The sequence below is a fragment of the Patagioenas fasciata genome, chromosome 7 (genome assembly GCF_037038585.1).
Source record: "Patagioenas fasciata isolate bPatFas1 chromosome 7, bPatFas1.hap1, whole genome shotgun sequence".
In the NCBI taxonomy this organism is placed as follows: domain Eukaryota; kingdom Metazoa; phylum Chordata; class Aves; order Columbiformes; family Columbidae; genus Patagioenas; species Patagioenas fasciata.
Window position 1 is genome coordinate 10,475,178 of NC_092526.1, and position 27,749 is coordinate 10,502,926.

General features: G+C 40.8%; 3 protein-coding genes across 8 annotated transcripts; 2 read left to right on the top strand and 1 right to left on the bottom strand.

The window, feature by feature from the left end:
* Positions 1–12: 12 nt before the first annotated feature.
* Positions 13–8,109, top strand: FAIM (Fas apoptotic inhibitory molecule). Of its 3 annotated transcripts, none has more exons than XM_065840301.2 (5): positions 13–101; positions 3,826–3,961; positions 4,317–4,545; positions 5,962–6,011; positions 7,464–8,109. In XM_065840301.2, the coding sequence occupies exons 2-5, from the start codon at positions 3,851–3,853 to the stop codon at positions 7,611–7,613; spliced, it is 540 nt and encodes a 179-aa protein (XP_065696373.1). In that variant the 5' UTR covers positions 13–101; positions 3,826–3,850; the 3' UTR covers positions 7,614–8,109. The 3 variants fall into 3 exon arrangements, with proteins under 3 accessions (XP_065696373.1, XP_065696374.1, XP_065696372.1); XM_065840302.2 differs by lacking the exon at positions 13–101 and adding an exon at positions 148–516; XM_065840300.2 differs by lacking the exon at positions 13–101 and adding an exon at positions 3,139–3,190.
* Positions 8,110–8,951: 842 nt separating this feature from the next.
* On the bottom strand, positions 8,952–20,868 carry PARP9 (poly(ADP-ribose) polymerase family member 9). Of its 4 annotated transcripts, XM_065840293.2 has the most exons (11): positions 20,671–20,868; positions 20,194–20,233; positions 19,200–19,374; positions 17,649–18,481; positions 16,016–16,243; positions 15,718–15,936; positions 14,432–14,507; positions 13,587–13,961; positions 12,649–12,797; positions 11,105–11,279; positions 8,952–9,959 (listed from the first exon to the last, which is right to left on the bottom strand). In XM_065840293.2, exons 4-11 carry the CDS (start codon positions 18,465–18,467, stop codon positions 9,652–9,654), a joined length of 2,349 nt encoding a protein of 782 aa, XP_065696365.1. In that variant the 5' UTR covers positions 18,468–18,481; positions 19,200–19,374; positions 20,194–20,233; positions 20,671–20,868; the 3' UTR covers positions 8,952–9,651. The 4 variants fall into 4 exon arrangements, with proteins under 4 accessions (XP_065696365.1, XP_065696364.1, XP_065696366.1 ...); XM_065840292.2 differs by lacking the exon at positions 19,200–19,374 and having other exon boundaries at positions 20,671–20,807; XM_065840294.2 differs by lacking the exons at positions 19,200–19,374; positions 20,671–20,868 and adding an exon at positions 20,516–20,603.
* Positions 20,681–27,258, top strand: DTX3L (deltex E3 ubiquitin ligase 3L). Its single transcript, XM_065840299.2, has 5 exons — positions 20,681–20,989; positions 21,269–21,498; positions 23,294–24,832; positions 25,529–25,746; positions 26,454–27,258. Exons 1-5 carry the CDS (start codon positions 20,815–20,817, stop codon positions 26,521–26,523), a joined length of 2,232 nt encoding a protein of 743 aa, XP_065696371.1. The 5' UTR covers positions 20,681–20,814; the 3' UTR covers positions 26,524–27,258.
* The last annotated feature ends 491 nt before the right edge of the window (positions 27,259–27,749 follow it).

Sequence of the window (27,749 nt, forward strand, 5' to 3'; positions counted from 1 at the left end):
GAGGCAGGAAGACACGCAGGCGGCCGCGGGGCGGCGCTGGCTGCACGCCGCCATTTTGAGGCGCAGAGAGCTGAGGGGGAGGAGAGGCCGGGCCGGCGGAGGTAGGAGCGGGGCCGGGAGCAGCGGGCATGGCCGGGCTGGCCCGCGGGAGCCTGACGCGCTCCTCAGGCGCTGCAACAGCCGGGCGGGAGGCAGAGGCAGGCGCCTGGGAGCTGCCTGCTCGCACCGCGGCGCCTTTCCGGGGAAAGCGTCTCCCCGGGCTCCTTGGAGACGGGCTGGCCGGTGCAGGAGGAGGCGGCAGAGCGCGTGTGGTGCCGCCTGTTCGCATCTGGAGTATTGCGTCCAGTTCTGGGCCCCTCAGTTCGAGAAGGACAAGGAAATGCTGGAGAGAGTCCAGCGCAGAGCAACGAAGATGGAATGGAGCATCTCCATTATGAGGAAAGGCTGAGGGAGCTGGGTGTCTTTAGCTTGGAGAAGAGGAGACTGAGGGGTGACCTCATTATAAATATGTAAAGGGTGAGTGTCAGGAGGATGGAGCCAGGCTCTTCTCGGTGACAACTAATGGTAGGGGCAATGAGTATAAACTGGAACACAGGAGGTTCCACTTAAATATGAGAAACTTCTTCTCAGTGAGGGGGACGGAGCCTGGCCCAGGCTGCCCAGGGAGGTTGTGGAGTCTCCTCTGCAGACATTCAAACCCGCCTGGACACCTTCCTGTGGAACCTCATCTGGGTGTTCCTGCTCCAGTGGGGGGATTGGACTGGATGATCTTCCGAGGTCACTTCTAATCCCTGACATTCTGTGATTATGTGATTCCGTTGTGTTTGGGCCTTGCCCATGGGAGGGCTGTGGGTGCTGGCAGGGCTGTGTGAGGGCAGGGTGCCTTCCCACTGGGTGCGGGGCGGCATGGCGACATGCAATGAGCTGGTTGAGGAGAGATTTAGAAATGTCGCTGTCAAGACTTTTTTTTTTTTTATTTTTTTAAATAAAGGCTCTTTGCTGGCAACAAATGTGAGTGTTAGGGAGACGTTTGCCATCTCTGGAGTTCATACAGTTCATGCAGTTCCCAGTGCAGCGTTGGCTGTGTCTGCCAGCAGGCGTGGATTAGGTGGGTGCAGAGCGGTAATCCCGCTCTTGTTTTCAGGACTAGTCCTTGTGTATAAAGCAGTAAATCTCATTTTGGGCTGTTGAGTTGATTAACACAAAATGCGGTGAAATGAGGCACTGGGCAGTCAGTGCAAATCCTTTCCCTTGGGTCCCAGCCAGGGAACGAATGTCTGAGAGCAGACAGCAGCATCTGCTGATGGAGGAGGCACGGTGGGACCTTCACACTCAGACCGTGTCCACTGCCCTTCAGAACACAAAGCTGGCCTAGAGTCTGGATTTTGTGCTCAGAAAAAAAAAAAATGTATTACAAGAGTGTTTGGGATGTTTCACAGAATGGTTTGGGTTGGAAGGGACCTCTGGAGATCATCAGTCCAACCTACCTGCTAAAGCAGGTTTACCCAGAGCAGATCGCACAGGAATGTGTCCAGGTGGGTTTTGAATATCTCCACAGAAGGAGACTCCACAGCCTCTCTGGGCAGCCTGTTCAGGGCTCTGGCACCTCAAAGTAAAGAAGTTTCTCCTCATATTCAGATGGAACCTCCTATGCTTCAGTCTGTGCCCATTGTCCCTCATCCTATTGTTGGGCACCGCTGAAAGGAGTCTGGTCCATCCTCCTGACACTCACTCTTGAGATATTTATAAACACGGATGAGATCCCCTCTCAGCTTCTCCAGGCTGAACAGACCCAGCTCTCTCAGTCTCTCCTCCTAAGAAAGATGTTTCCTAACCCTTTCAACATTTATCCTAAATTACCTGCTAAGATTCTTGTAGCAGGGCTGTGTGCTGCCAAGGGTGATGCTGTCTCTGTGGTTTGGCTGTAGACATGCGCCAGCTGCCACCTCTTTTGCCATTTCTTTTTGTGCCTGAGGCCACTTGTGTGGATGAGGTGGCGGGGACAAGCATGGATCTGTCGTGAGCTCGTGGGTCTGTCCCGAGCCCCTGGTGCCTGCTGCTTTGGGGAGGAGGGTAAGGGGGAAGCACAGAAATACACCCCACCTGTGTGCCAGGGGACACCAGCCCTCACAGAAGTCAACCTGTCACTGTGTGCCCAACCTCCCTGGCATTTATTAGGTGGTGTACGCTGCTCACTACTGTGAGAAGTGAATTGTCGTGTCCCCAAAACAGTTTCACTGTTTTTAAAGCTTATTTTTCAGTGAACAGAGATGTGTGTCATTACTGATAAAACCACAGACAGTAATACAGCAGTGTACTTGAGTATGTTTTAAAATAGAAGCTTAAGTCAGAGTGAAGGAGGTTTGATTTTAAAATGCTCACACTCCTCTGTTACGCTGGCACAAGACCCTAGAACTTACAACTTAATTCTTTTTTCACTGAAAAGTCCAATTTATCAAAAATTCACTCATTTGCACTTAAATTATGCTTATGATATGCACAGACAATGAAGATAGCTCTCCACAAATTAAAGTTAGTGAAAAAAAATTGAAAATAAGTCAGCAGTATTGTAAAACAGAGTAATGGCCTAAAAACCTAAGAAGCAAGTGATTCATTTAGACAGTATGACTGAATTGCCAGGTCAAATTGCTAATACATTTGTTGAAAACTGTTAGAGTGGTTTAGAAAACCTAGTAGGTTTAAATTGTTGTTGCCTGTGCTATTTTACTTTCCCTGAGGTGGCAACAGTCCCCAGTTTGTTATGGTTTCTGACTGGGATGGGCAGCTCTGGATTTAGTTCCTGCTTTGGTCAAGTTGCTAGTTTCTAAGCTTTTGCTCACAAGTTAAGACGAACTATTTTGCCATCAAATTACTGACAAATATCTGATGTGTTAATAAAGTTAGGATAAATTGCACATATTAGTTTTGTAAAAGAAGACTTAAATTTGCCTTTTTGTTTAAACTGAAAAATAATCTTTGTATTTCATCATATATGCAGTAGTGCATGATAGTTCATGACACTTCTAAAAATGGCCTTTGTCTTAAATGGAGAAAACCAGGGAAATTTAGGCCTCAACACTTTGCTGCTGTTCTGCTTTTCTTTTTATTTCTTGCTGCTCATTGGATTAAAAGCCATTTTGGTTACTATGGCATCCCGTGAGGAGGTTACTATCTGTGAAGATGAAGTAAGGTAAAGAATCCTGACTGTGGTATGAGCAGATTTGGAAAGATAGCCACGGCTTCCATGGTCACTTATGACTAAACTTTTAAAATTACTTAAATGAAAGGATGTCTTGCCAGATTTGCTCTTCTGTGCGTGTTTGTGTGTGTAGAATTGTGTTTCTGAATGATGTAGGCAATGTTTAGGAGAAAAACTGCAGACAAATCCGTTCAAACAGATAATCGTTAAAGTGCTCATCTTGATGATTTTTCAAGTTTAAAAAGCTAAACCACTTTCTTGGAGACCAATCAAAATACTGTATTTAAACATCTGCCAAGAAATTGCAGAACTGTCCAGGAGCATCTGAATTCTAAGTATAATGTTGTAACTGTCACCTGAAATGGATGTTTTAGAGGTTACATATGTCTTTATATATATATACTGTGTATATATATCTTTGTATGGTGTTTGTCAAAGTGAGCCTGTTTAACTGTTCATATTTTGTCATATTTGAATATAAGCAGTTCTGTAAGCATATTCTTTCAAGTCTCATTTTTCATTTGTAAAATGCAACTTGCCCTGAAGCAGTAAAGCTTTGAACTATAGACATCAGCAGCTGAACTCTTTCAATGACAATTAATTTAGTTTTTTTGGTGTTTCCATAGGTCTCGGTACAGCCACTTAGAGAAGATGACAGATTTGGTGGCTGTTTGGGAAGTAGCTTTAAGTGATGGTGTTCATAAGATTGAATTTGAACATGGGACCACTTCAGGAAAACGTGTTGTCTATGTTGATGGAAAGGTGAAATTGCTATGTGCTCAAAATTCACTGTGATACAGATTGTATAAGTGCACTTCCATGCAACAGGCATCAGAACAAACAAAAGACTAATAAATGCAATTGAGGTATATTCAGTTAATTAACTTCATCTAATTTAATGAACTGCATTATTCTTTTTGTTTTCAGTCACTATTAAGGTGTGAGTATTCATGAATACTTTGCTGTCCTTGGGCAGAGGCACTCTAGAAATACAGAATATTGTGTCTTTACTGATGCTGAAATAAGCTAACTCCTGAGTTCTAGTTCAATTCTTTAATACTAAAACATGCATTCAAGTTTATCAATTAACACCCATTGTCTTTGTTTTATTCTACAGGAACTAATAAGAAAAGAATGGATGTTTAAATTAGTGGGTAAAGAAACATTCACTGTTGGAGCATCCAAAACAAAAGCTACTATTAACATTGATGCAGTCAGTGGCTTTGCATATGAATATACCTTGGAGATCAATGGAAAGAGTCTCAAGAAATATATGGAGAACAGGTCAAAAACAACCAACACTTGGATATTGAGCTTGGGTGGTATGGACTATAGAGTTGTTTTAGGTAAGTAAACATTGAATGACTTCATGTTGCTGCTTTTGAATAGACTAGTGTGTTTCGAAAGCACAGTTCAGTGGTTAGCGTGTGAAATCCTGGGTAGTCTGGAAATTTGGAATTAGATGAGAAAGACAGTCTGAAAAATAATTATCTTGTTACACATGTGTGAGGCTGGTGTCAGTGTTCTGTTCTACAGCAGCATGGGCTAGATTTAAAAAAAAATAAAGAAATTTAAAGAAAAAATTGGAAGGAATTTGGCTTCTGTATTCATAGAGCTGCCCTAGCAAGGCAGTTCTCCAGGTGAAGCATGCTGTACAAGTGTTATACATGTTGTGATCAAACGTGCTGTGTGTGTGAGTTTCGTAACTAGGTGTTCCTTCCAAAAATCATAAGCCAAAGTCAAGGAGTCTAACTGATGAAGTGTGACAATGTTATTCTACGTTTTTGGTTAATCAGCATCCTTTTTTCTGCATCACTTCTTAACTACAAATTTAATCTAAAACTTTCCACTTTTTTTATTTTCTTAATAGTAGGGCAGTACATTCATCCTCTGTGCCCTGCTTTCCCAAATGTGTTACAAGCAGATGGGAGGAACCGATGCCGTCTGTGGCATCTAGTGGGAAAACTTCCACTTAAGTATTGCTGCATGGTTAGACCTGGAGACAAGAGACAGTGAACTGTGATTTCTTCTTAAGCCTCAAGACAGAATAAACTGCCCTAAGATGAAGGGAGATGTGGATGAAAGACAATTTTAATGCCAGAAATAGAATAGTTTCCTCAGACTTTTAACTTCCCTATGCTTACTTAAAAAGCAAGCAGTGTTTAGCTCTTTACTAATGTCTTGTGGATGGCACTGTCAGTAATGTGAATTCCAGAGCAAAGTAATTTAAGGAGAATGTGCTGGGAGAAGTAAAAGAATATTCTATTTCAAATGAAAAAAATCTAAGACTCGTATTTAAAGTGGTATTTGAGTTTTAAAGGAGACTTTAAGAATACAAACAGGTAGATGCATGTTGACTAATGCTGCTTTTCAATTAAACTGACATGGAAAAAATGTTACAGCTTCTTTGAATAAACAGCCCTCAATAATTAGCAGAAATTACTTCATTTTTCCGTCTTCAAGTTTTTCAGTTTAAAAATGTCAGAATATCTCTGACAATATTCAGAACAACAATAGTCAGGGCTAGAGAACCGTAAAAATGTATGTTCATAGCAAAAGCTGTTTGCCCATTGATGACAGAGTCTCCCATCTCCCCAATATACAAACCCTGTAGCCCAGGTACTAGAGCTAATTAGGAACTTCTTTTGGGAATTGAAAGTAAAAGTCAACAATATTTTATTTTAATTCCTAGATCTTCTTGTCTGTAGGGGGAAAAAAGGTATCTTGTTCTTTCTACTTTTTGTTTTCTTTTCCCTTCACAGAAAAGGACACTATGGATGTGTGGTGCAATGGTCAAAAAATGGAAACAGCGGTATGTGATCATTTCCAAAGGCTTTTCACAGGCTGTGGGTAGATAACCTAAGCTTAGCAAAATAAGCCCCAGAGAGGCATGTAACCTCACTTTACCACAGAGTATGAGCCTACGCCTAGACAGCCAGGGCACTGTTAGTCTGTTCCAAATGTCCTTTGCTGTATTTTATAACTGACACTATTTCAGTTAGGATGCTAAACATCCGTGTGTTTAAGGATAAAGAATGTTTTTGTTTACACATTTTAGACAAGCAAAATAAACCTTCTGGGTCAGTTGTGCAGTGTTTTTAGTGAGAAAACTTTCAGGGGAGTGTGAGGGACTCGAGTTTGATGCAGTGTGTAGAGCTACCTCATCCAAACCTGCTCATGTTAGTGGTGCCTGAAAGTTGAATACATGAAGTCTCTTTATGACTCACAATTTTTTTTTTTTCCCCCTACAGATGGTCCCTAATACTTGGAGCTTAAGAGTCTCGTTGGAATTAATCAAATCTTTTGTCTTTCTGTCACATCTGCCTTAATTTTTAGAGCAGGTTGACAGCTAGAAGGCTTGATCTATTTGGTCTCTTTTTATATTATGATGGCTTTCAATATGCATACTATGTAGGCTTCCCCATCCTTGCAGGATGTGCTTTCTCACCAGAGGGTTGTCACTGGCATTACTACTGCCATAAGTAAGCCTCTGGATGAGGGCAAATTGTAAAACCAACAGTTTTGCTGTAGTTGAGAACAGGATGAAAAGATTCACCAGATGTTTCTTTGGTAATTGGTGGAAGAAACATCCTCTCTCAGTGAATCAGAAGTTCTGCTCTTAATGGTTCTCAGCCTTTTCTATAGTGTAACAAATGCACTAGGAGATACTCGTGCAGTCTGTGAGTAGATGCTTAGTTGTCAAAGTGTGCTTGCACTAGAGCAGTGCAGAGATTTTTCTCCTCTCCCAAAGATGACAAAAACACAGCCCTGTGTGGCAAAATCCATAACAGGAAATGACATAACTGCAGCAGGATCTGGGTATCCAAAATACACAACTGTTCAGGGATCTCTTTGTCCTTCTGTAGAAAGCACCACTAACTACTTCACATTCTACTGCCACTTCAGCATGGGTTTGTGTGGTACTTATTGGCTGTCCGGCACAATTCTGAAGGAAACTGTCTTTTCTGGTTTTGTTTTACTTACAGGGATGAATGACATTAATTCACAAAGTCTAACTTTACCATTTCTGATTATGTGGAATTTTGATTGTCATCTAATACCCACAAAGCTTTAACTGGACACCTTGGCAAAGCCCCGCTTGAGATCCTCCAGCTTTGTTCAGCATTTGTGCTGCATTTGTCACTGTTCTAATTGTGGGAACTACAAGGGATCTTGACTTTGGAAACAGTCTGATGCACTCAAGCTTTTATTTTACTAAAATAGCACATCTGTGGTTTTTTTTTTCTTGTCTCCTTTCTGCCAGGGTGAATTTGTAGAAGATGGGACTGAAACTCACTTCAGTGTTGGAGATCACAGCTGCTGCATTAAGGCTGTCAGCAGTGGAAAACGAAAGGAAGGGATTATTCATACCCTGATTGTGGATGACAGAGAAATCCCAGAGGCTGTGGAGTAGCCCCTAGTTGACTGATTAGTGTAGGACTAAGATCAGGAATTTCCAATTACTGTTGTAATTATTTAATATGTACTACTTGGTACATTTAGTTTGTGCTGGGTTTCTTTTCTAGTTTCTGTATATGAAATTACTCTGTTTGAGGACCAGATGAAATTAATTATATATAACCTCTTACATGACCAGTTTTTAAAAAACTATGTATACATATAGAATATATATTATCACTAAGTGCAGAGAGCACAGGTGAACTTAAGTAGAAACTATGTACTAGAAGAAAAATCCTCGCTATAATAAAATGCAAGATAAATATTCAGAAAGACTGAATCCTTATAAACTGCAGGTTTACATGGAGGGAGGAGAAATCATACTGGGCATTCATGTAAGCTGTTAGAATTTTCTCAGTAATTATTTTTTTCTATTAAACTGACTACCGGTGTTTTTCAGATGCAGTTAAGAAGAGTTACAAAGTTAATAAAAAGGTTATTAATTAAATACATTTTTACTAGTACTTGTGTCACAGTATTAAAATAATAGGGTGCTATGAAAACTGTTCTTTATTCTGAGTAGGATAAAAAATGTTTGAGGTTTTCTGAAAACTGATGCTAGTTGCAGCTGTGTGTTTTTCTGGCAGTAACGTGTGAATCAAGAAACATGAGGAAAAATGGGACAGAAATAGAGGAGACTTGGTTGCTTAAATGGAAATGTTAAAGTAGAAATAGAATAATTGTTTTCAAACTTCCAGCATACTATCTAAAAGCAACCTTGGGATTTGTGTGGAAACAAACTTGTATCTGTTAGATGATTCTTACAAGTTCATGGGTCTTGGTTTCGATTGGTGTGTTGGTTGGTTGGTTGGTGTGGGTTTTTTCTCATTTAACACTACACTAGAGCAGACACTTACTATAAAAGGTACCCTTTAGCAACAACAGCTAATCTTAACACTAATTTAAACAATATTATATTAAGACTAGTTTGCAATGGTTCAAAAATATTTTCCACTAGCAACCTCCCTTACAGTTCAGAATTAGACTTTTATAACAATTTCTTTTGCATACATGAGTGGTTCCTAGCACTATGACTATTATCTTGGGAGTCACAGATGCAGCACAAAAATGCTGGGAATTCATTAACAAATTATTCTGAAAAGTTTTCTTAAATACTCATTTCATCTATGTTTTGGGGTTCAGACTGCTCTCCATTAGCACAGTGCTTTACATGCGGATGAAATGCTTTTCATCTGACCATGTCTTTGTTTTTTAATAGTTCTATGTGAGACTTTTTTCTCCCCAGATAATTACAGTTTTAATCATGGATGACTTTTCAATCCAGAAGACGTGATTTTGACAGATAAGCCTTTATTTCTGTGTGACAACACTTGTTATAAGCTGTTCAGGTGTTCAGTTTAGGCCATAACTGGTGGTTTTAAATGCTTCATATTAGACAAATCTGGTAGTAGCTCTTAGTTTGAGGCAACAGATTTGTTTTAAACCTTGCTACCGCCACAAATAGTTTCAGGCTTTAGTACAGAAGGTCTCCAAGTACCTGAGAGCTGGACTGAATCCTCATTTACATTCAAATTAGTGTAAGAGCTCTTAGGCTTTTCTTTAGGTCACTACAGAAGCAATGTGAGGATATCTACAGTTGATACTGTAATCTTTAAAAGATATTGGTAAAGGTAGCTTAATTGAAGAGCAATTTCAAGCTGTAACTTGAACTAGTTCTCTACTATTTTGTAGCCTTTCAAAGAGATTGAACACCACTGAATAATCTGAAGCTCAAATACAGTCCAAGTCATGTTCTTAAGTCTATGTGGAAAAATAACAGGTTAGCTGACAGTGTCATTCAAATTTTTTTTTTTAATACATTTATCTGCATTGCTCATAATCCCTTAACTAGTGAAAACTGTACCAGCAACTACTGTTAGAAATCACAAAGTATTGCCTCACATTTGTCATAATTATGTGTATTTAATAGCATGTCCCTAAGTGGGAAATGGCTTTCACCTGATACATTCACCTCTTTAAGTTTGCTGGTTTCCTCAGAAGGTCGCATACCTCTCCCTCACTGGGGAACAAGTCAACAAATATTGTGGAAGGGCCCCAACACCGTTGCAAATGACAAAGGTCTCAGGATTGTTTGCATCATCTACTAAGCTGTCATAGACCTGAATGGCATCACCCTCTGCTGCAGGTGGCATAATGTAAGACGGCTTGCCTTCAGTGTATAAGCCTGTTAATACATCAGCCTCAAACACATACATTTTAGAGTTTGTTTCCCACATGTTTTTACCCTCAATTAGGCCTTTTGGGTTCCTTTTAAAGTAGATGCCAGCGCCGTATTTTTGTTCTGGAAAAAAGAAAGAAAAAAGTTTCAGAAGTAGGGAGGAGAAAAGAAAGAAGCCTTTAACAATTGGTTCTTTTGGGGTGGTAGTACAAAGAGACTGCTTCTTGATTCGATATGACATTTTATGTTACTGCTTAACACGTGCCAACCTTTTGGAAGTAATCTGCATTAATATGCTAGCACTGCCCTCCCATTGAAATAATAAGCAATGACAGCTGATGGCCATTCTGTTTTAATTGCTATTCCATTGATGATCATTTGGATTTAACTCAATCCGGTGATAGAAACGTTAAGATATAATGTATTTATAGAAACACTTCTGTCATCATGTACTAAGGACTCTGATAAGCACCAGCGAAGGTAGGATTTTAAGAATGCAAAGTACAAAAAACACCCACCCAAAACCCCTTCAGTATTTATAAAGAGAATGCTGCATAAAAATGCTATTACTGTATCGTGGAAATTCGACTATCATGCTATTTACTACTTTGAAAGCATGAAAATGTGCCATGTATGTTGGACAAAGAAAGGCAAATCTTTTTGAACAGTTTATTGCCTGAAATCCCAATTCATGCTCTTCACTTATTGCAGGATGAAGCTTCTGCTTCTGAAAACGTGTCTACTACAGTATTTCATAGACACCATAATTTTCTTCCTAAGCGCACTCCAGTTTCAATGGCAGCCTGCTCAGTCAGATCACCTGCTGTCTCTGATCGCACCTGATCTGAGCAGAGGGTGACGCTAAATAACCTTTAAAATACCTTCAAGCGTCAGTTGTTCTCTGATTCCTTTGAACATGTGTTAACCTGCTGAATGCATGTTTGCAGTAAGTAAATAAGGATGTTGTCTGTCTTTAAACAGCAACGCAACAAAATAAAACTTGGACATGGCATTATGTGTGTATTAACTCTATCAGTGTCTGCACTAGGCTAGAATCCAGGCTTATCTTCCCAGAGCCTTACTGACTCTACAGTATCAAAAAGGAAAAACAGGAAAATCTTACTGTAGATAAAAAAGCAAGCTCATGTGACTCTAAATGCAGGTAAGAAACAGTTCTTGTTTAGGAACGCCATTTTTTCTGATTTTAATCCAGCTTTAGTAGTCAGTCACTGTTCATTTTGATTAAAGATGCCAAAGCAAGTTATTACCTGTTGGTGGAGAATACATCCTGTGAAAGCCAGTCTGGCACACCGAGCTGCAGAACTGAGCAGGAACATGCTGGTACAGTTTGGAGGTTATTTTGGATGTACCGTGTTTTTCTTCTATGTTTCTTTTCATTTGTTGGAATGCAGCAGATAAAAGAGGATTATATATCTTTTCAATCTGTAACATAAATAATAGTGTAGCATAAGCAAAAGGAGAGCAATATTCATGAAATCCGTGAGCGCTCTTGTTCGGGCTGTGTTCTTCAATGTAAGAACATGTGCTTTAGGTTATATACATTGACCATACAGCGGATAAGGTATGTGAAGCGTGCAGCTGATCGACAGAAAAAGCACCATGGCACTGTCGCATGCCTCTCACTGAAATCTATGGGAATACGTCCTAGTGTACTGATTTCCAGTTTTTGAGCTGTGCTGAACAGATTATCAAACATATGAGAGAATAAACTCTGTGAGTGCTTATTGTAAAGAACCGCAAGTGTCCTGTGAGGTGCGGAGAACCTCAGTTCTTGATCAAAACTTTAGAGCTCTTAGGGGGGGTTGAAAAAACGGCCACAGATAAGAGGACCCTTACGGTAGGTCGTGTGTGGAAAGCATGGCAGGGCGCAGTGTAACACAGAACTGCAGGCAAACTGGCCACACTGCAGCTCTCGCCGCACACCTGAGTGCCACTGGCAAAAGTCAGCACCAGGGGCCTGCAAGGCCCTTCTCCAGCAACCCGTTCACACCAGACCTTTGGCTGCTCAGCTAAAAACAGGCAGGTGCTGAAGCACCATCAAGCTTCTGCTCTCCTAAAAGTCATTTAACTGAGCTATGAGCAATCCTGACTGTAGCGCTGTTCTAAATTCTGATGTAGCTTTTGCATTGAGACTCAACAAAGTATTTAGTTCTGCAGATCAAGAAGCAGTTGCTTTCATCCAGTTGGTATTTGCCATTATTTCAATGTTTAATACCCTTCCCGTACAGAAGGCAGTTGGGCATGTGGCAGTCTGGTTTCCAGTTACTGTTACTACTAGGCACACAAATCCCTGCATACAAACGTCTGTATTACTGTGTTACTCCTTGCGGGTGGTAAAGCCCTGATATCCAAGCAAGATCCCAACTGTAACACACTACTAATCAGATCATAACTCTGACAAATTCAGTTGCTAATTTTTGGCTTCAAGCTCACAAGAGAACAGAGACACTGCATTAGTGTCCTGGAGTATTGTACGCATTCTAAAGTACCAATCTTATGTTTCTCTAGAGTCCTATAAAGGAACATTTGCAGCATGAAATAAGCAAAAGAATATACAGTACAGTTAAAAGGACTTCTCAGAATTTAACCACACTTTTTGAGTGATTATTTGCATTATGTTTAAAACATGTTTTATTAGGAGTATAGACTATATCTATTTTAAAGATTAGGCTGATTTGATCTTAACTTTTAAAAGCAATACATGGAAATAGTTAATCTTTAAGCATATGTTAAACATGTTAGTTCAAATATATTAGCTAAGATTTAGTTTTTCCGTGAATACTCTCATTACCTTGAGAACATGAAGCCCAGCTTTTTCAAACTGTTTCTGTCTGTCTTTAAATTCCTGAAGGTGCGATTCCACCAGTGAAATCTGGACACATTTAGTAGCATCTGTCTTGTGGAGGTGTCCTCCTGAAAGCTGACCTGCTTCTGGTTGGCCTGCATACAAATAATGGAGTACAATTTTCATGTATCATAATATCTGAAGCAAAAGCAAAGAGAAGGAATCGGATACTTTATTTTGGTAGTTTAGTCAAGAACAAAGAATGATAAATATTCTCCAAAGTAATGCCAGAGGCTAATATTGAACAGGACTGATAGATATATATTAATTTATTCATTTTTTCTACATTTATTAAAGAAACCAGAGAGAGAAGGAACCAAAGAAAAACAATTCATCTTCTCCATTACATCTGTCCACAGCCCAGCTTTCATATAATAATATCTATATTGAATGACTATACAAACACAAGGAAAAACAGATCACTCAGTAGCTTTTTGTAATGCCACCCGTCTATCAACTGTTAATGGAAGTCAAGGTCTCCGCAGAACAAGTCCACTGGTGGGTCCTGGAACAGTGGTCCAGCTGTAGCTAAGAGGGCTCAGCAAAGGTATGTGTTAATTAAATGCAAATTTTCTAAGTCTCCAGTGGCCAGACTTTGAAGTGAAGCTGTCCTGGAGGAGGCTGGTGTTACAGCTGGCTGTACAGCAACACCAGCCGCTGTATAAACTCTGCCCTTCTGGGAATATCACTGAGTAACCAAAGCTACCAAATGGTCTTGCGGGGGTTTATTTGATAGAAGTACAGTAATGTCAGTAATTAAAGCAACACTCTATGTGTGTGAACTGAATGCACCTCTGTCCACTCTCAGCAATATAGGTATGTGTTGCTTCATACTTGACCTTATTTAGGCACTTATTTACTTAATGAGTCACTTATTTACATACCCATTAGGTACAGCAGTTCCTCTTGTTTGGCTGTGGTCTTCTCTTGCATACGAAGGAGCAATTTCTCAGTTGTGAGCACTGCATCAATCACAGCATTGGGAGGGCCATGAAATTCCAGTGTTGCTTTCCCATCTCTCACGTCTTCTGACACACATACGCTAGAGTGCTGCTCTCGAGATAGTTCTGCAAACTCTTTTTTACCAAGGCTAAAAATATAGTTGTTTTCAATAACAGCGCAGTGCCTTTCCTGAATTTGTACCATGCTTTGGATCCACGATTCTGCTGCTTCCAATGCTGTACGTGTGTTCCCTTTAAGTTCAATAGCCGGTTCATTATTTGCAGTCTGTTTTATGCTTTGACTGCCTGACTCTGGACCTGGAAGAAAGATTATTATATTTTGTTTAATACAAGTGCATTGGAAGAGCAAAGTGCTTTCAAGTGCTGTCATGAATTCCTATATGTAATGCAAGTTGTACAGTGCAAGAAACACACTAGTCTTCTGGTATGCTCAAAAAAAGATGTAAGAAGATACCTGGAAATAAAGTTTCCAGGGAAAAAAAAAAAAAAACAGCAAACACATACACATGCAAAATTTGTTTGCCTTCCACTAAATGACTTCCAACAAGTTAGGCACTGGTGATGATCTTTATGGTTCAAAATCTTATAAGGGACTGGCCAGTTCCATTCCTGTTCATGCAAAAATGCAAAGCACTCATACATTTTTGCCTCCCCCTTCCCCCAAGATGCATTTGCAAATACTGAGTTATTTTTAAAGGAATGTGATTTCAGATTCTCAAATCCAGAGTGCTTGTTTACTTGCAATGCCCCTTCTGTGCATTACTTACTCAAATGATCGTTTCTGTTGTAGTGTTGATTTTTTCCTAGTTTGTCTGCTGCTGAATAAAATTTGCTCAGGAAAACCTTAAAAGAGAAAAGTTTAGGAGCAGTTTGCAATCTCTGTTGTCAAATACGCAATTTATCTCTTCAGAACTTTGTTAGATAAGCAGTTTTCAGCTGTAGTTATAACAGTACCACCCCCAAATTCTGAAATTATGTTAACAGCTGACATTTTTCAGTTTTTCTCAAAATGTTATTCCTGACAATATCAAATGCCTTCCTGTTCTTCTACATCTCCTACGGTAAGGCACCTTACACACTGAATGGCACCTTTGCCACCTCGTTGTGGTTGTGGCATAACTAGAGTTCATGGAACCACCATAGATAAAAGGTCTCCATTATTTGCAGTTTAATGCTAGTGAATCCTTACTCAGTTTTAAAACCCAGACTATTCCCCTGCCCTAAAGCTCCTCTTTGTGACCACACATGGAAAGCTGGTGAGAAGCACAACTCTACTAGGCAGTGGATTTGGCATCTGACAAATTGCCTTGCCTTCTTTTTTCAGCAAAAAGAATTTCTGCTGTGCTCTGGTTATCAAGGGATCAAGTGATGAGCATGTTGCTGTCATACAGCTTCCGTTAGAGTTTATGGGACTGTAGAATCGGAATAGTTTGGGTTGGAATGGACATTAAAAATCATCTAGTTCCAACCCCCTTCCACCTAGTTCTTGCATCTGTTGAAAGAATGGGTGGTTGAAGTTATATGGGAACAAAAGCAAACTCTGTGCTTTTATAATAGATGGCTAAACTCTCTAAAATAGTTATGTATTAGCCACATCAGCCAAACATTCAAAAGCTGAAAAATGGCACTCTGCAGTTGAAATTATCCATTCTATGTTTGCAACCCTTCTATCTAGTTAGGTCATCTAATGTGCTGATAGTGTTTTGCTCTAGGAACTTTATATTAAAAAAAAAAAAGGTTAAAAAAATTCCAAAAGAGGAATAAGTTTATCCCCTGATGAGTTAGGAGTAGGCTCTTATAAATTCTGTGACAATCGTGAGGATTTCAGAGCACCCTCCCCTCGTTATCAGATCACAGGGTGAAGAATTCTGGTTTAGTGAAGAGAAAATAAAGATTAATAATAGCTGTTAATGAGATAAATAAATTCATAAAGGGACCTGCTGCTCACAAATGTTATAAGTAGTACAGAATTCAGATTATCTTAATTTGTAGTCAGCTATGGGAATATTTTTAGTTTGGGGTTTTCCTTATTGGTAGTTAGCAAATTTGTTACCTGACAGCCATTGTAGTCATCTTGGCACAGGACAAACTGCACATCTATCTTTATCTCAGGGTGAGCCATGCCAAAACTGAAAACCTCTTCAATCATGATCTTTGCCACTATATCAACAGGCAGCTTTAATGACCAAATCCCATTTGCTGGAAAAGAAACTGAGGGAGACTCACAGTCCTGCAAGGAACACAGGCATCTTGTCACAACATCTTTTAATTCCTGCAGGAAAAACAAGTGTTTTAGTCCTCACATCACTCAACATGAAAATCAATTCAAATCCAATCTAACTGATCATCACCTCACACAGTAACACTCTGTGGCGGTATCGTGGCTGTACGATGTGCAGTACAAACACACATGGCAGATTATGTCCTTTTGTTAATACGACTGGCTTATAAGACGAAGAATATCTAAGACAAGTCTTAAGTTCATCCTGAAGACCTGAGCCTGCTTTTTCCAGCACTCCTCTTGAAATTGGAGAGTCAGGGTCGCCATTCAGAGTCACAGAATTAACAATAGCTGTAGTCTGGAAGAAAAGAGTGCAAAGTTTGAGTATGCTTCAAGTTTACTATTCGCAAGCTTTGCTACTATAGACAGCACTCTTTCTAGGAACAAATCCTTTCAAAAAGCCTGTCTGCAGCACATCACGTGTTTGAAAGGTTCTCTTACTACTTCTAAGGGCGTTGCTGGAATACATCCAAGTACGCACCTTTGGAAGCCAACAGCGTGCGTAAGACTTGTTCAAGTCATCAGAATATATTCAACAGAATTATTTCCGCAGCTATAGAAGTGACCCACAGGCACTTCACCAAATGCAATTCTGCAGGCAGTTATCGCCGAGCAGGAGAGAAGGAGGGCTGTGTCTGTAATTCCAGCCCACGCAGAAGCCCCCCACATTAGGGCAGCAAGCACCCGTCACCAAACTAGCAGGGTCAGTGCATGCAGGGGAACTGCAAAGCTATGATTCCTTCCAATTCCCAATGGAAACAGCAGATTCCCATAGCAGGTCTTCTGTATTTCAAATTAAATATGTAAAAGGCAAAAAAACTCTTTACAGAATGCTGGTAACAGCAGTAATTGTTCTAACTTTAGTTGTTGAAGATTGTCTAAATATACGAGACTTTGGAGCATATTTTCCTCAGTCTTGAGGGCATGTGACATCTTTCACTGCTGTAGAAATGGTTAATCAAATTCCTCACAGTGTCAACTTTGTGATCCTTTGCTCTCACCTCAAAAAAAATGAACTTCCTATTCAATGAAGATACTTCTTTGAAATAAAAGTTATTAATGTTTTAAAGTTACAGTATTTGCTAAAAGCAAATGCCATCCCTGTGATGTAGCTCCCAGTCTAAGACTTCTGCTGGATTACTATGACTAAGCTCATATTTTGTATCAGATTTTCTATCTAAAAAGTTAAATGAATTCGTTTTAATGATGCACTGTTTAAAGGTAAGGTGCATCTCATCTGTATAAGTTATTTTCAGCCGTTTTAGTGTTTGCTGAGTAATTCCAGTAGTGACACCTGTGAGAACATAAATTATAGGAAAAAAAGCAAGGCAAAAAATAAGAGTAGACTTTTAGGGAATGCATAATAAAATGTGAACTCCCATAATGTTATAATAAAATAAACATTAACATAAGGATATGTTATTATTAACCATCCAATCTTTAGCTGCTTCCTCTAATCCCATAACAGCATGTGTACAAAAAAAACCAAAACAAAATGAAACACATTTTTATGTTTAATACCCATTCAGAAAAACACACTTAACTCCTTGCCACTATAATTTATTTACCATTTGTAAATTCTCATTGGGATGAGAAGATAACTATTTAGTGAACTGATACAATATGTGTTATGAACTTGGGCTCCAAATCCTGCAAAGACTTGGGGGCAACTCCAAACTCAACATATTATGGGACAGGCTTACCTTCTGTTCTTCCATGAGTCCTTTTATGATACGCAGGCGAATGCCTCCAACTTTGACGAAAGCTGAAGGCTGGCTTGGTGAAGCTGGCAGAGTTTCCTGAAGTGAACCGGTATCACCCAGGAACTTTTCACAGGCCTTCTTCATTTCTGCAACCGTAGGCTCAGCAATGTTCACCAGGCGGATTTCCCTGAGACAGCATGGTGGACTTGCCTCAACAAATTCTTTTATAGCCATCACCATCACTTGAGCACACAAATTGATCGGGAAGCCAAAAAGACCTGAACTCACTGCTGGGATAGCCACAGACCTTATAGTATTTTCTGGAGCAGTAACATACTTCAGAACATTCACAATAGCTTCCTGAAGTAGGTCACAACATCTTTCCTTTTCATAACTGTTCCACCTTGGACCAACTGCATGAATAATTTTCTTACAAGGAAGCTTCCCTCCACCTGTCACTGCTATTTTGCCAGCTGTGAGTATTCCATGCTTTTTAATATGCAGAGCACTCTGCTCTTGTATTTCTGGCCCTCCAGCTTCCACAAGAGCTAAAGCGAGGCCTCCTTTATGATCTAGGCGTTCATTGGCTGCATTCACCAAAGCATCAGCCTTGTGTCTTGTGAGATCATCCTTACAAACACAAATGTCAATTCCCTGCTTTAGTTTTTTCCTGTATACTTCAACGGTGCACCCTGCACTTTTGAAGGTCAATGTACAAGCAAACTTTTTGTAAATGAGATTACTTAGACAGTTCTCTCTTTTCTTAAGAACTTCATAGGCATCTTTATTGATGGAGATCATCAAGCTGTCCTCATCCATTACGATGCTTGGCTCTAGGATACAGAATAATATAACGTGAAATCCAAGATACTGCTGTCAAAACATTGCTTTTTATATAGAAGTGTGGTTTATAGCTCTCAACTTTATCCTATTGTCATCACTTACTAATATTTTTGGCATTGCACTTTCTCTCTCCCCTTTTCATAGCCTTGGAAAGCCCAACTAAGCAAAGAAATCAAGGCCTCAAGTGCTGTTCGTTATTCTGTTCAAATTAACCTCCCCATCTATTACAGTGGCTCCTTTCCCACCTTTCCTCAAGACCTCCTCTTTCCTTCCAATGCCTGATAAATCACAGCGGTATGAGTTTCAGGAAAGTGAAAAGTTCAAGGGCTCTCTGTCAGCTTAACTTACTGGGATTCTGAGAAACAATCAGTATTATGCTATACACCCTTTCCTGTAAGCGTGCAAATACTTTCAGTTTCATCTTCTCAATCAACAACCAGTTCAGTTCTAGGAACTGAACAAAGGCTGCTGCTGGTCAGTGTCCTCACCCTCCTCTGAAGTAGTCAGTCTTCAAGATTATCTTCTTGTGACCCAGCAGATGTCAGACCTCTCTTTTTCCTACTGTTTATTCTCCCCACCATTAGGCTGACACAACCATTTTCAGGGACATATTCTTAAATCAATCGGTGATATAATCTTAATTAAAAAAAAAAAAAAAACAACAAAAACCACCACACCACAAAACTTAATTTGATTCAGAGCACCAACCTCAAAGACTGATGCAGCAGCACAACTGAGTGGGCTAAGAATAAAAGGTGATGAGAAAAAGCGGAGCAGACAGCTAGGAGAGGAATATCTTCCAAAAGAGATGCTGTTACAGGGCTTTGTTAACTGGCCGCAGTGCCACTGTGATGCTGTGCTGCATTTGCCACTAAAACTCCAGCTGAGAAAGCAAATGTGAAAAGCCACACTGTAATCAGGACTTCAAAATGCTTGTAAAAGCAGAAAACACTATTTTATTTCCCCTCTGAGCTTGTTTTGCTGAGATGGCTGAAGCTGGACTCTGCCCTCTCCAGGGCGTTCATAGTATTTTGTTATCAATTTCCAGCAAGGTCCAAAGGTGGGTACCCCAGGCCTTTGCGGAGTCAGTAACTCATGGCAGAGGAACACTTGCCGATAAATTCTTTAACCCGTGACACAGAGATATTATGCTGAGTTTTGTCTTTAATTCTGTGGCTCTTCCTAAAGCACATGAGCAAGTTCCTTCTTTGTAAGGACACTAAAAATTCAGAAGTACTTTCTAAACCACTTTTTTTAGGAAGCAAAAATAACAGTAAAGAGTATTTATACTTTGCATAGTTTTTATGTTATCACTATGGCTATACAGCCCTCTCCTGGCAGATGGCAGCAGTACTACATGCAGTAGCTACGTTAACCAGTGTAAATCAATTTGTACAAGTTAAATCAAACTTTTCTCTGGGGTTTGCTATCTACTTGTAAAAAGAGTCTAATGATTTGAACTCATTAGGTATACACACTGATTCATCCAAACACTTGTGAGCTCTTTCTTTTAAAAGAGAAACGCAAAGAAATCCTGTTGAAGTAACGAATAATAATATTGATTCACAACCGTATCTCATTCATACATACAGGTTGATTTTGGCTATTCCACGTTGATGTTTTCCTGTTTGCTGGCTGTAGCTGGTAATTTTCAACTTAAACACAGGAACGCACTTGGCAGATGGCTAAATGGGAGGCTTACCTAAACCGGGCTTCTTTTTGGAGGCCCCTGGACTGTAACTCTGTTGTAAAAATAAATTTTAAAAAAGAGAAAAGACACGTTAATGCCCGATGGGCTCTGTTCTTACTCGAGCAGCTCTGTTGCAAGCAAAACCGGCAGCACCACCTTCTCAAAAATTTGCACTAAGTTTTCTAGTATTTAAAATGCTATTCAGAGGTGAAATGCCGGTGACCGGACCGCTGCGGGTGAAGTTAGCAACAGTCTCCTCCGGGAAATTTCACCTCATCCCCAGAGCCAGGCCAGAGAACGGCCGGTTTTGTTTCGTTTTTTCCTTCCCCAGTACCTCAAACCCGCCAGCCGCGTTAAGTCCCGGAGGCGCCGGCCCGGCCTGTGGCACTTCCAGCCGCCGCTCCCCGGACCGGTGAGGGAGCGGCTGCCCAGCCGAGGCCGCCCCGCGGGGGCAGGCACCACCCGGGCCCCGCCGCCCCGCTGTGTTACCTGGAAGATCCCCATCGACGAGCGCTGCGCGGCGCCGCCGTTTGTCCCTCAGCGCCGGGAGCTGGAGCCGGGCCCGGGGCGGGGAAGCGCGGCCCCGAGCGGCGGAGCGGGAAACGAAAGCGAAAGCGGGCAGCGGTGGGAATCATGGCGGCGTCGCCGCTGCTGGTGCGGCTCTACCCCGCGCCCGACGCCGGCGAGAAGCCGATGCTCAAGCTCCACAGCTACTTCCAGTCAGGGAAGCGGTCGGGGGGCGGCGAGTGCGAGGTGCGGGCGGGCCCCGAACACGGCACCTACTGGGTGGCCTTCCAGCAGGAGCGAGGTACGGGGGTGAGGGGCTGGGACGGGCGGGCCTCGGGTCCCCCCGCCGCCGGCACTGCGGGGATGGTTGCGTCCCAGAGCCCCGGGGCAGGGGGCTGTTCGCACCGCAGGTCCCGCAGCCCTGTGAGGGGCGGGAAATGACCGCCGGGGGAACCATTTTGCGCCCCTGGGCGGGGAAAGGTCGCGGGGCAGAGGGCAGGTGGTCACTGTGGCCACTTCTAGCCATCAAGCTGTCAGGTGGCTTCATCAGCCTTTTCTGCATGTCCCCAAATTCCTGCAGATAAGAAGAGCGTGGAATCCCGCGCAGATCACGTCTTGGAAATTGGTGGCATGCGTTTGAAAATAGTCATCCAGCCAGGAGAAGGGGACCTGGGCAAGGGCCGGCTCACACAGCAGGTGTCCCCCAGCTCCTCAGACCCTTCCAGCGCTTCCCCACCGCCGCAGAGGTTGGAGGAGCAGCAGGCAGCCGAAGGCCATGGGGACACGGCAAGAGAAGTGATTACCAACAAGGTACATGGGGAAGAGCAGTAACAAGCAGTGTCACAACCTCTCCCATTGTAGTTCCACAAGTCCTTTGTGTTGCTTTATGTTGCACTTCAATATTTGATGTAAAGCAAATGTCAGTCACATTATATGAGTCAGTAGAGTGGGGGTGAGGAGCAACTTTTGGGTGCTGGACCACAGGTCATCCACACGTTACCTGGCAGCGTGTTTTCCAGCGTGGCTTTGGCGTGTGCCAACTGCAGAGCCCTGGCAGGTTTCGGGGTACCATGCACCAAGGACTGCTCCCAAAAGCTGGAAGGGTTGTATGAGATTTGGATCCCTCTAACACTATTTCAGCATGTTTTGCACCCTCAGACAGCCCTATTTACTTCCATCCCTTATCTCAGTGCTAGAAAATCCGCTCCAGTGAGATATGACGTTGTTTCAGACACTTTAAACTAAAAGTTATGCAGAAAAGATCAGCTGTGCATTAGGGACACGGAGCAGGACCAGGCTACATGTTATAAGATGTGGATGTGTCTCTACTGTGACACACCTGGCCCAGAGGGTTTACCCTGCTTTACGTAGTAGCATAGATGTGGCTTTTTGAGCATGTGCTAATGTAGTTATTTGGTTATTTGACATGTGCAGCAGTATACTGCAAGTTTCTTTCTGTGCAAAGTAGCAATGTGAACATGTTTGTTAATATTTTTCAGAATCCTGTTTTCTGCCTTAACCCTGAGTTGCTGAAATGTGACTTTTGAGAAGCTTTTAAGGAAAGATAGTAGAGATAACTATAAAGCCTTACACAATTAAAGAACAATGTCATATAACTTACATGTGCTGTTAAAACATGCTGTGTCTGTGTCACCCAATGCTAAGGGGACAGACAGGGTCATTTGGAGTTCCTTGGCAGAATGATGACAGCACTAAGTTTTGGTTACAATTAAAGCTTTCTTTTATTTTTAACAGGATTTTATGATTAGCATAGAATTAATGATCAGAATAGCACAAGATTTCTACATGCAGAATCAGTGTAGTTCCATTTTATAAGTAGCAGAGCAGAGAATTTTATAGCACAGCTTATCTTATGGGTTTTAATCACCTGGACCCTCTGCAGGTCCTGTCAAATCTTAACACCTGGCTTGCCCTATCGATGTAACAATCATAATCTAGACTTTTTTTTTTTTTTTTTTTTTTTTTTTTGTAGACTCTTTTATTTTTCTTTTTTTTTAGACAGCGCTCTATGTGCTGTTACATTTCCCAGTTCTGTGGAGGGGTCATCGCCACCTGGTTGGTGGGATGCCAGGGCCTTCAAGGCCGGCAGGGAGCGGAGGAGTGGGCCCAGTGCCCAGGAGCCTTGAGGATGACAGGGAGGGGAAGAAAAAAATCCATTTGCTTTGTCTGCTTGGTGCGCAAGACCTTCAGGGCCTGATAATGAGGGGAAAAGGGACTAATACGTGACTGGCTCAGTCAGAAGGAATGGCCGTTTGCCTTATAAAATGGTGTTAGTTGTGGTAATTGTATTACCAGAGGTCAGGAGCAGGGGCGTACTGATCACAGGCTCAAACTAAGTAGCACAGTTATTGTCTTTGTTCTTGCAGTGCTGATAATATTAACAAATTTCATTTTTGTTGCTGACTTACAAGTGGTTTGCTTTGCCTATATGTGTAATGTCAGTATACATGACAGAAAAGAAACACTATGTCTATTGTAGTCTGGCCCTACTGAGGCATCTAGAGCTTTTCCTTACTCAACCTACAGAAGCAACAAGCAAAGAACCTTACAAAAAACAAATACTGACTTCTTGTCTTCTCTCTAGATATTTCTTACGGTATCCGCAACTTTGAATACCAGTATGTTCACTAAGCAGCAAAGGGAAAAAATTACCATTATATGCCCAAACCTAAAAAGAGAAGGAAATCCTGATATTGACGGCTCTGAGAAATTGACAGGAGATTTTACAGATATTGAAAAAGCTTATCGCTACTTTAAGGATATCCTCGCAGGCAATGACCCAAACCCTGATTTTTCACGTTCTGAAAGTAAAAATGGTTTGGAAGATCAAAATGGTCTGAATACTGAAGAAATGAATGAGTTTACAGTTCAGTCAGCTCTTTATGAATATTTCAGTCATACCTGCAAAAAAGAAATCCAAAAGCTACATGAAAAATTTGGAGCATGTATAAGAAGTAAAGATTGTTACGATGGAACCACATCAGTACGTTTGATTTCTGATAGAAGTTCTGCGTCGATACAAAAAGCTAATAATTATTTTATCAGAGCTTTTCAGAAAAGTGTAGAAGATCTGAAACAGGAAATAATTCCCATAACAAACCCTTACACAGTAAACAAGACAGTAATGGAATTAAATGCTAGGTTTAGTAATCTCATTGCTAAAGAGGAAGGGAAACAACTGCTACTGCGTGGTCCAGTCAATGAGATTTTAGCTGCCAAAAAATTTCTAGCAGGGGAAGGTGAGAACAGCCAAGCTGAAAAGAATATGAAAATATCATCTGAGCTGTACAAATACAGGAATGGAATCGAAGTTGATGTTTCTGTATTTAAATTGTTGGAAACAATATTAAGCAAAGAAATTGAAGACATTGAAGACAAATTTGATACCGTAATAAAAAAGAACAGCTTGTGTGGCCAGAAGATGCTCATAACATTTGTCCCTAAGATCAAAACTTCTGATATGTCTTCACATGCTACTGAAAGTTTCATCACTGCATTTCAGAATGCCTCTGCCATGTTAAGAGAAAAACTCATCAGCTTGAAGCTTTCAGAACATCAGAAGAAAATATTGAATATGCTACTTAATGGAAAACAATTGGAAGATCTGCATGTAAAACTGAAGAAGAAGGAAGATAAATTAATCCTAAGTGGTTTACCAAAACAACTTCATGCTGCTGAAAAGCACATTATGAGTCGTCTTAACATTGAAGAATCAACGCAAACTAAAAACAGGGCAGCACCGTTCTCTGATCTCAGCCATCAAGAATCTACAAGAGTGCCTGAGAAGAAATACAACACCAGGCAGAAGAATCATCTTTCTTCTGAAGGACAGGCTAAGGCAAAGGCAGAAGAAGACGACAAAGATATGTGTCCTATTTGCATGGAGAGAATCAATAATAAAGAAGTACTGAGAAAGTGCAATCATGCATTTTGTAAAAGTTGCATTGACTTGGCCATGAGGTATAAGCAAGCTTGTCCTGTTTGTAACACCATCTATGGACTCATGGAAGGAGACCAGCCAGAGGGAACAATGTCAGTTAGAACGATGCTTTCCTCTCTCCCTGGTTATCCCAGTTGTGGTACTATTGAGATTACATATAGTATGCGCGGTGGTATTCAAACTGTAAGTATATTTAAAGATTCATAAAAGATATTTCTCCCACAACAAAACTCATGTTGAGTATAAAATTAACTATTTTTCCATCATTCTAATGCATGGCTAGGAGAGACATTTCTTTTTTCTGTCCAAATCTGCAGGTACTGAATTCAGCATTTTGGGGTGCAATTAAGTAATATAGCAGGAATTAAATAGTAAATGGTAGCCCTGCATCTGAAATGCACCAGGACAGAGCTACCTGTCTCTAATTTGTACATTAGGAATAGCTGAACTGAAATCTATGGAGTGATATAATATAAACAAAATTCTGTGAGTATAATGAGAATTCTCTGAGGCATTGGACAGAAATGAATAGTGGGCTGGCTTGTAAGCTTTCCAGGTGAGAAATCAGCTTATTTTATGTGCTTAGAGTCATGATGGGGACTGAAAATGCGATAAATGAAAAAGTTGGGGGTGAGATGACATGCCTTTGGAATAGCAAAGAGGAAAAAAATATTTTAAATAACAATGGATGCATGAGTGATGACAAGAAAATGTGATTGAAACTTACATGAAACTCCTCAAAACAGTCATCAGTCATGCTTTCTGAATCAAAGACAGGATAAAAAGTATTGTGAAAGCTGGGATGTGTAATTTTCACACTTTCAAAGCATTTATGATACACAATGTGGTTTTGTTTTGTTTTGTTTTTCTACAAAACAGAAGAACCATCCAAACCCAGGGAAACCTTATGGTTCAACTTCTCGAACAGCATATTTACCTAACAATAAGGAAGGGCAAGAAATTCTGCAGCTCCTCCAAAGAGCTTTTGATCAAAAATTGATTTTCACAGTGGGGCAGTCACGTACTACTGGTGCACAAGGTGTTATCACATGGAATGATATTCACCACAAAACTTCTAAAACTGGAGGACCTACCAAGTAAGTAGTCTTCTGTTTCTGTAATTTTGTTGCTACTCAGATGTGTCAGGAAGGCTACCCTGAATATTTTCCGCCTTAGAGCTTTCTGATTTTGTCACTGGCAAAGTGATTGTGGAATGCCCTATGGACCCAGACATGTGGATCCATATTCACCAATTTGGAGAGTTGGAACAAGGGTGACCTGAGTCTTCGCTTGCCCCTCAGGCCACTCATTCACTAGTGAGTTGTGTAAAGCACCTACTCAGTTAATAACTGCTCTGAAAAAAGTATCAGTTCTGCTTTATCCCCTCCTCTGTCCAAGTACTCTCCATACTTATCACTTGCTTCATGCACGCTTTTGGTGATACGCTACTTAAAATCCAGGGGGGGACATTACGTTTGTGTTTTGAATGCTCACTTGGTTATGCTTCAGATTTGATTTTTAGAAAGAAGCACACCCAAGCACCCTTCCATTTTCAAGTGAGACAGCAGGCAGCTTTGAAAATCAAGTTCTTAGTGTCAGCAGCTGCTTTTTCTAAGTTTATGGTTTTACCCTCTCTGTACCACCTCTCTGACCTGTAAAATAGGCTCTGTTGTCCCCATAGAGTAAGAATTAAGTGCATCCAATTTGTAAAGTGTTTTAAGAGATTTTGATGAGAAGGTTCGGTAGAACTGTCATGGGCTTCACTGCAGAAGTAGCCCAAACAATTATTTTCTTTTTCTCCTAGTTTTGGTTACCCTGATCCTGATTATCTGCGGCGGGTTCGATCAGAATTGAAAGCAAGAGGAATTGAATAGAGAAATTCGTCAACTGCCAGCTCTTAAGTATAATAGCTGAACATGTAGCAATTAATTTGCTATCCAAGCACTAAGGAGAAAGAAGTTACTTTGTTCTGCTGCTGTACTTAAATCACTTGTCATTTTCCCGTCAGCTAAAAACCACAATCTTTTTCTCATCAAATTATATATGTTCTTTTTACACATAATTTGCTTCCTTGAATAGTGCTTCTCTACATGTGTAACCTTTACGGAATTTTGGTCTTGTAAGTCCAGCAGCAGTACTTATTGCACTTGTCAAATATCAAATTGTGTATCATATTTTACCAGTGAATCTGATGTGCACTTTTTTCCACAAGTCTTCAGCCTGACCACCAAAACAGGTAGATCCACTACTGGCTTTTATTTGATCAAACGCTTATTTGAGCTTTGTGTTGTTCCATCTGTCATCCTGTGTACCATCATGTAACCCATCTGCTGGAAGGTTTTTATGCAGCTGTTAGAGCATCAGCTGTTTGCAGCTGTGATCTTTTGCTTCTTTTCAGGATAGAAATGACATTCCCATTGCTTCCAATATGTGGTTTAAATTGTGTTATGAAGATACTTCGTTACTACTCTGCACTAAATAGCCTGCTGATTACTTTGGTGGTGGTGTGAAACAAATAGCTTTCACTTAATGCAGCCATAATTGTTAGTGCGTTAAACCGTTTTTGTTTTGCTATTCAATATAACTAATAAATAAAATATAAAATACCATCTGCTTAGTTCTGCATTCTTCTGTACAGGTTATTCCTCCTGTTTTAGATATGTATAGTTGTACATTATTTTTAAATTTAGAAGCTTCCCAGCAACGTCATGATTTGGGGTGATTTGGCCCCCGTGGCACCTCCTTTTTCTTTTTTAAGAATCCCACATTGTGAACAGGCAGTGCTGCTTTACCGCCTTCGCTTTCAGTTTTCTTCATATTGGTTTCTCTGTGGGTTGGGATGACTTTTCCACTGTGGTTCTGTTTTCCTGTATTTGTTTTCACATTTTATACTATTTTGAGTTTCCTCCCTTTTCTGTGCAGTCAGATACCAACATTGCAGTTGTTTCCAAGTGACCTTTCTTTTCCTCATGCCGAAACAAGCTGTGAAGGTCGAATTTCCCCAACTTCTTTCAGTCCTTTGTTTCCCTTTCTGTCCCCAAAAGCCAGTTCAACAATGTCAGACAATGTTTGACAATTCACCAGCTCCAGTTTAATCTGT

What these genes read in the sequence shown, in the direction of transcription:
- FAIM (XM_065840300.2), top strand. Translation starts at nt 3,147, where the DNA reads ATGGCATCCCGTGAGGAGGTTACTATCTGTGAAGATGAAGTAAG. An exon ending in TTGTCTATGTTGATGGAAAG is followed by an intron (nt 3,962 to 4,316) that starts GTGAAATTGCTA and finishes TTTATTCTACAG; the next exon opens with GAACTAATAAGAAAAGAATG. An exon ending in GTCAAAAAATGGAAACAGCG is followed by an intron (nt 6,012 to 7,463) that starts GTATGTGATCAT and finishes CCTTTCTGCCAG; the next exon opens with GGTGAATTTGTAGAAGATGG.
- PARP9 (XM_065840292.2), bottom strand. An exon ending in ACAGAGTGTTACTGTGTGAG is followed by an intron (nt 15,937 to 16,015) that starts GTGATGATCAGT and finishes TTTTTCCTGCAG; the next exon opens with GAATTAAAAGATGTTGTGAC. An exon ending in GGAACTGCTGTACCTAATGG is followed by an intron (nt 12,798 to 13,586) that starts GTATGTAAATAA and finishes ATTTGTATGCAG; the next exon opens with GCCAACCAGAAGCAGGTCAG.
- DTX3L (XM_065840299.2), top strand. Translation starts at nt 20,815, where the DNA reads ATGGCGGCGTCGCCGCTGCTGGTGCGGCTCTACCCCGCGCCCGACGCC. An exon ending in GAGAAGTGATTACCAACAAG is followed by an intron (nt 21,499 to 23,293) that starts GTACATGGGGAA and finishes TCTTCTCTCTAG; the next exon opens with ATATTTCTTACGGTATCCGC. An exon ending in TGCGCGGTGGTATTCAAACT is followed by an intron (nt 24,833 to 25,528) that starts GTAAGTATATTT and finishes TCTACAAAACAG; the next exon opens with AAGAACCATCCAAACCCAGG.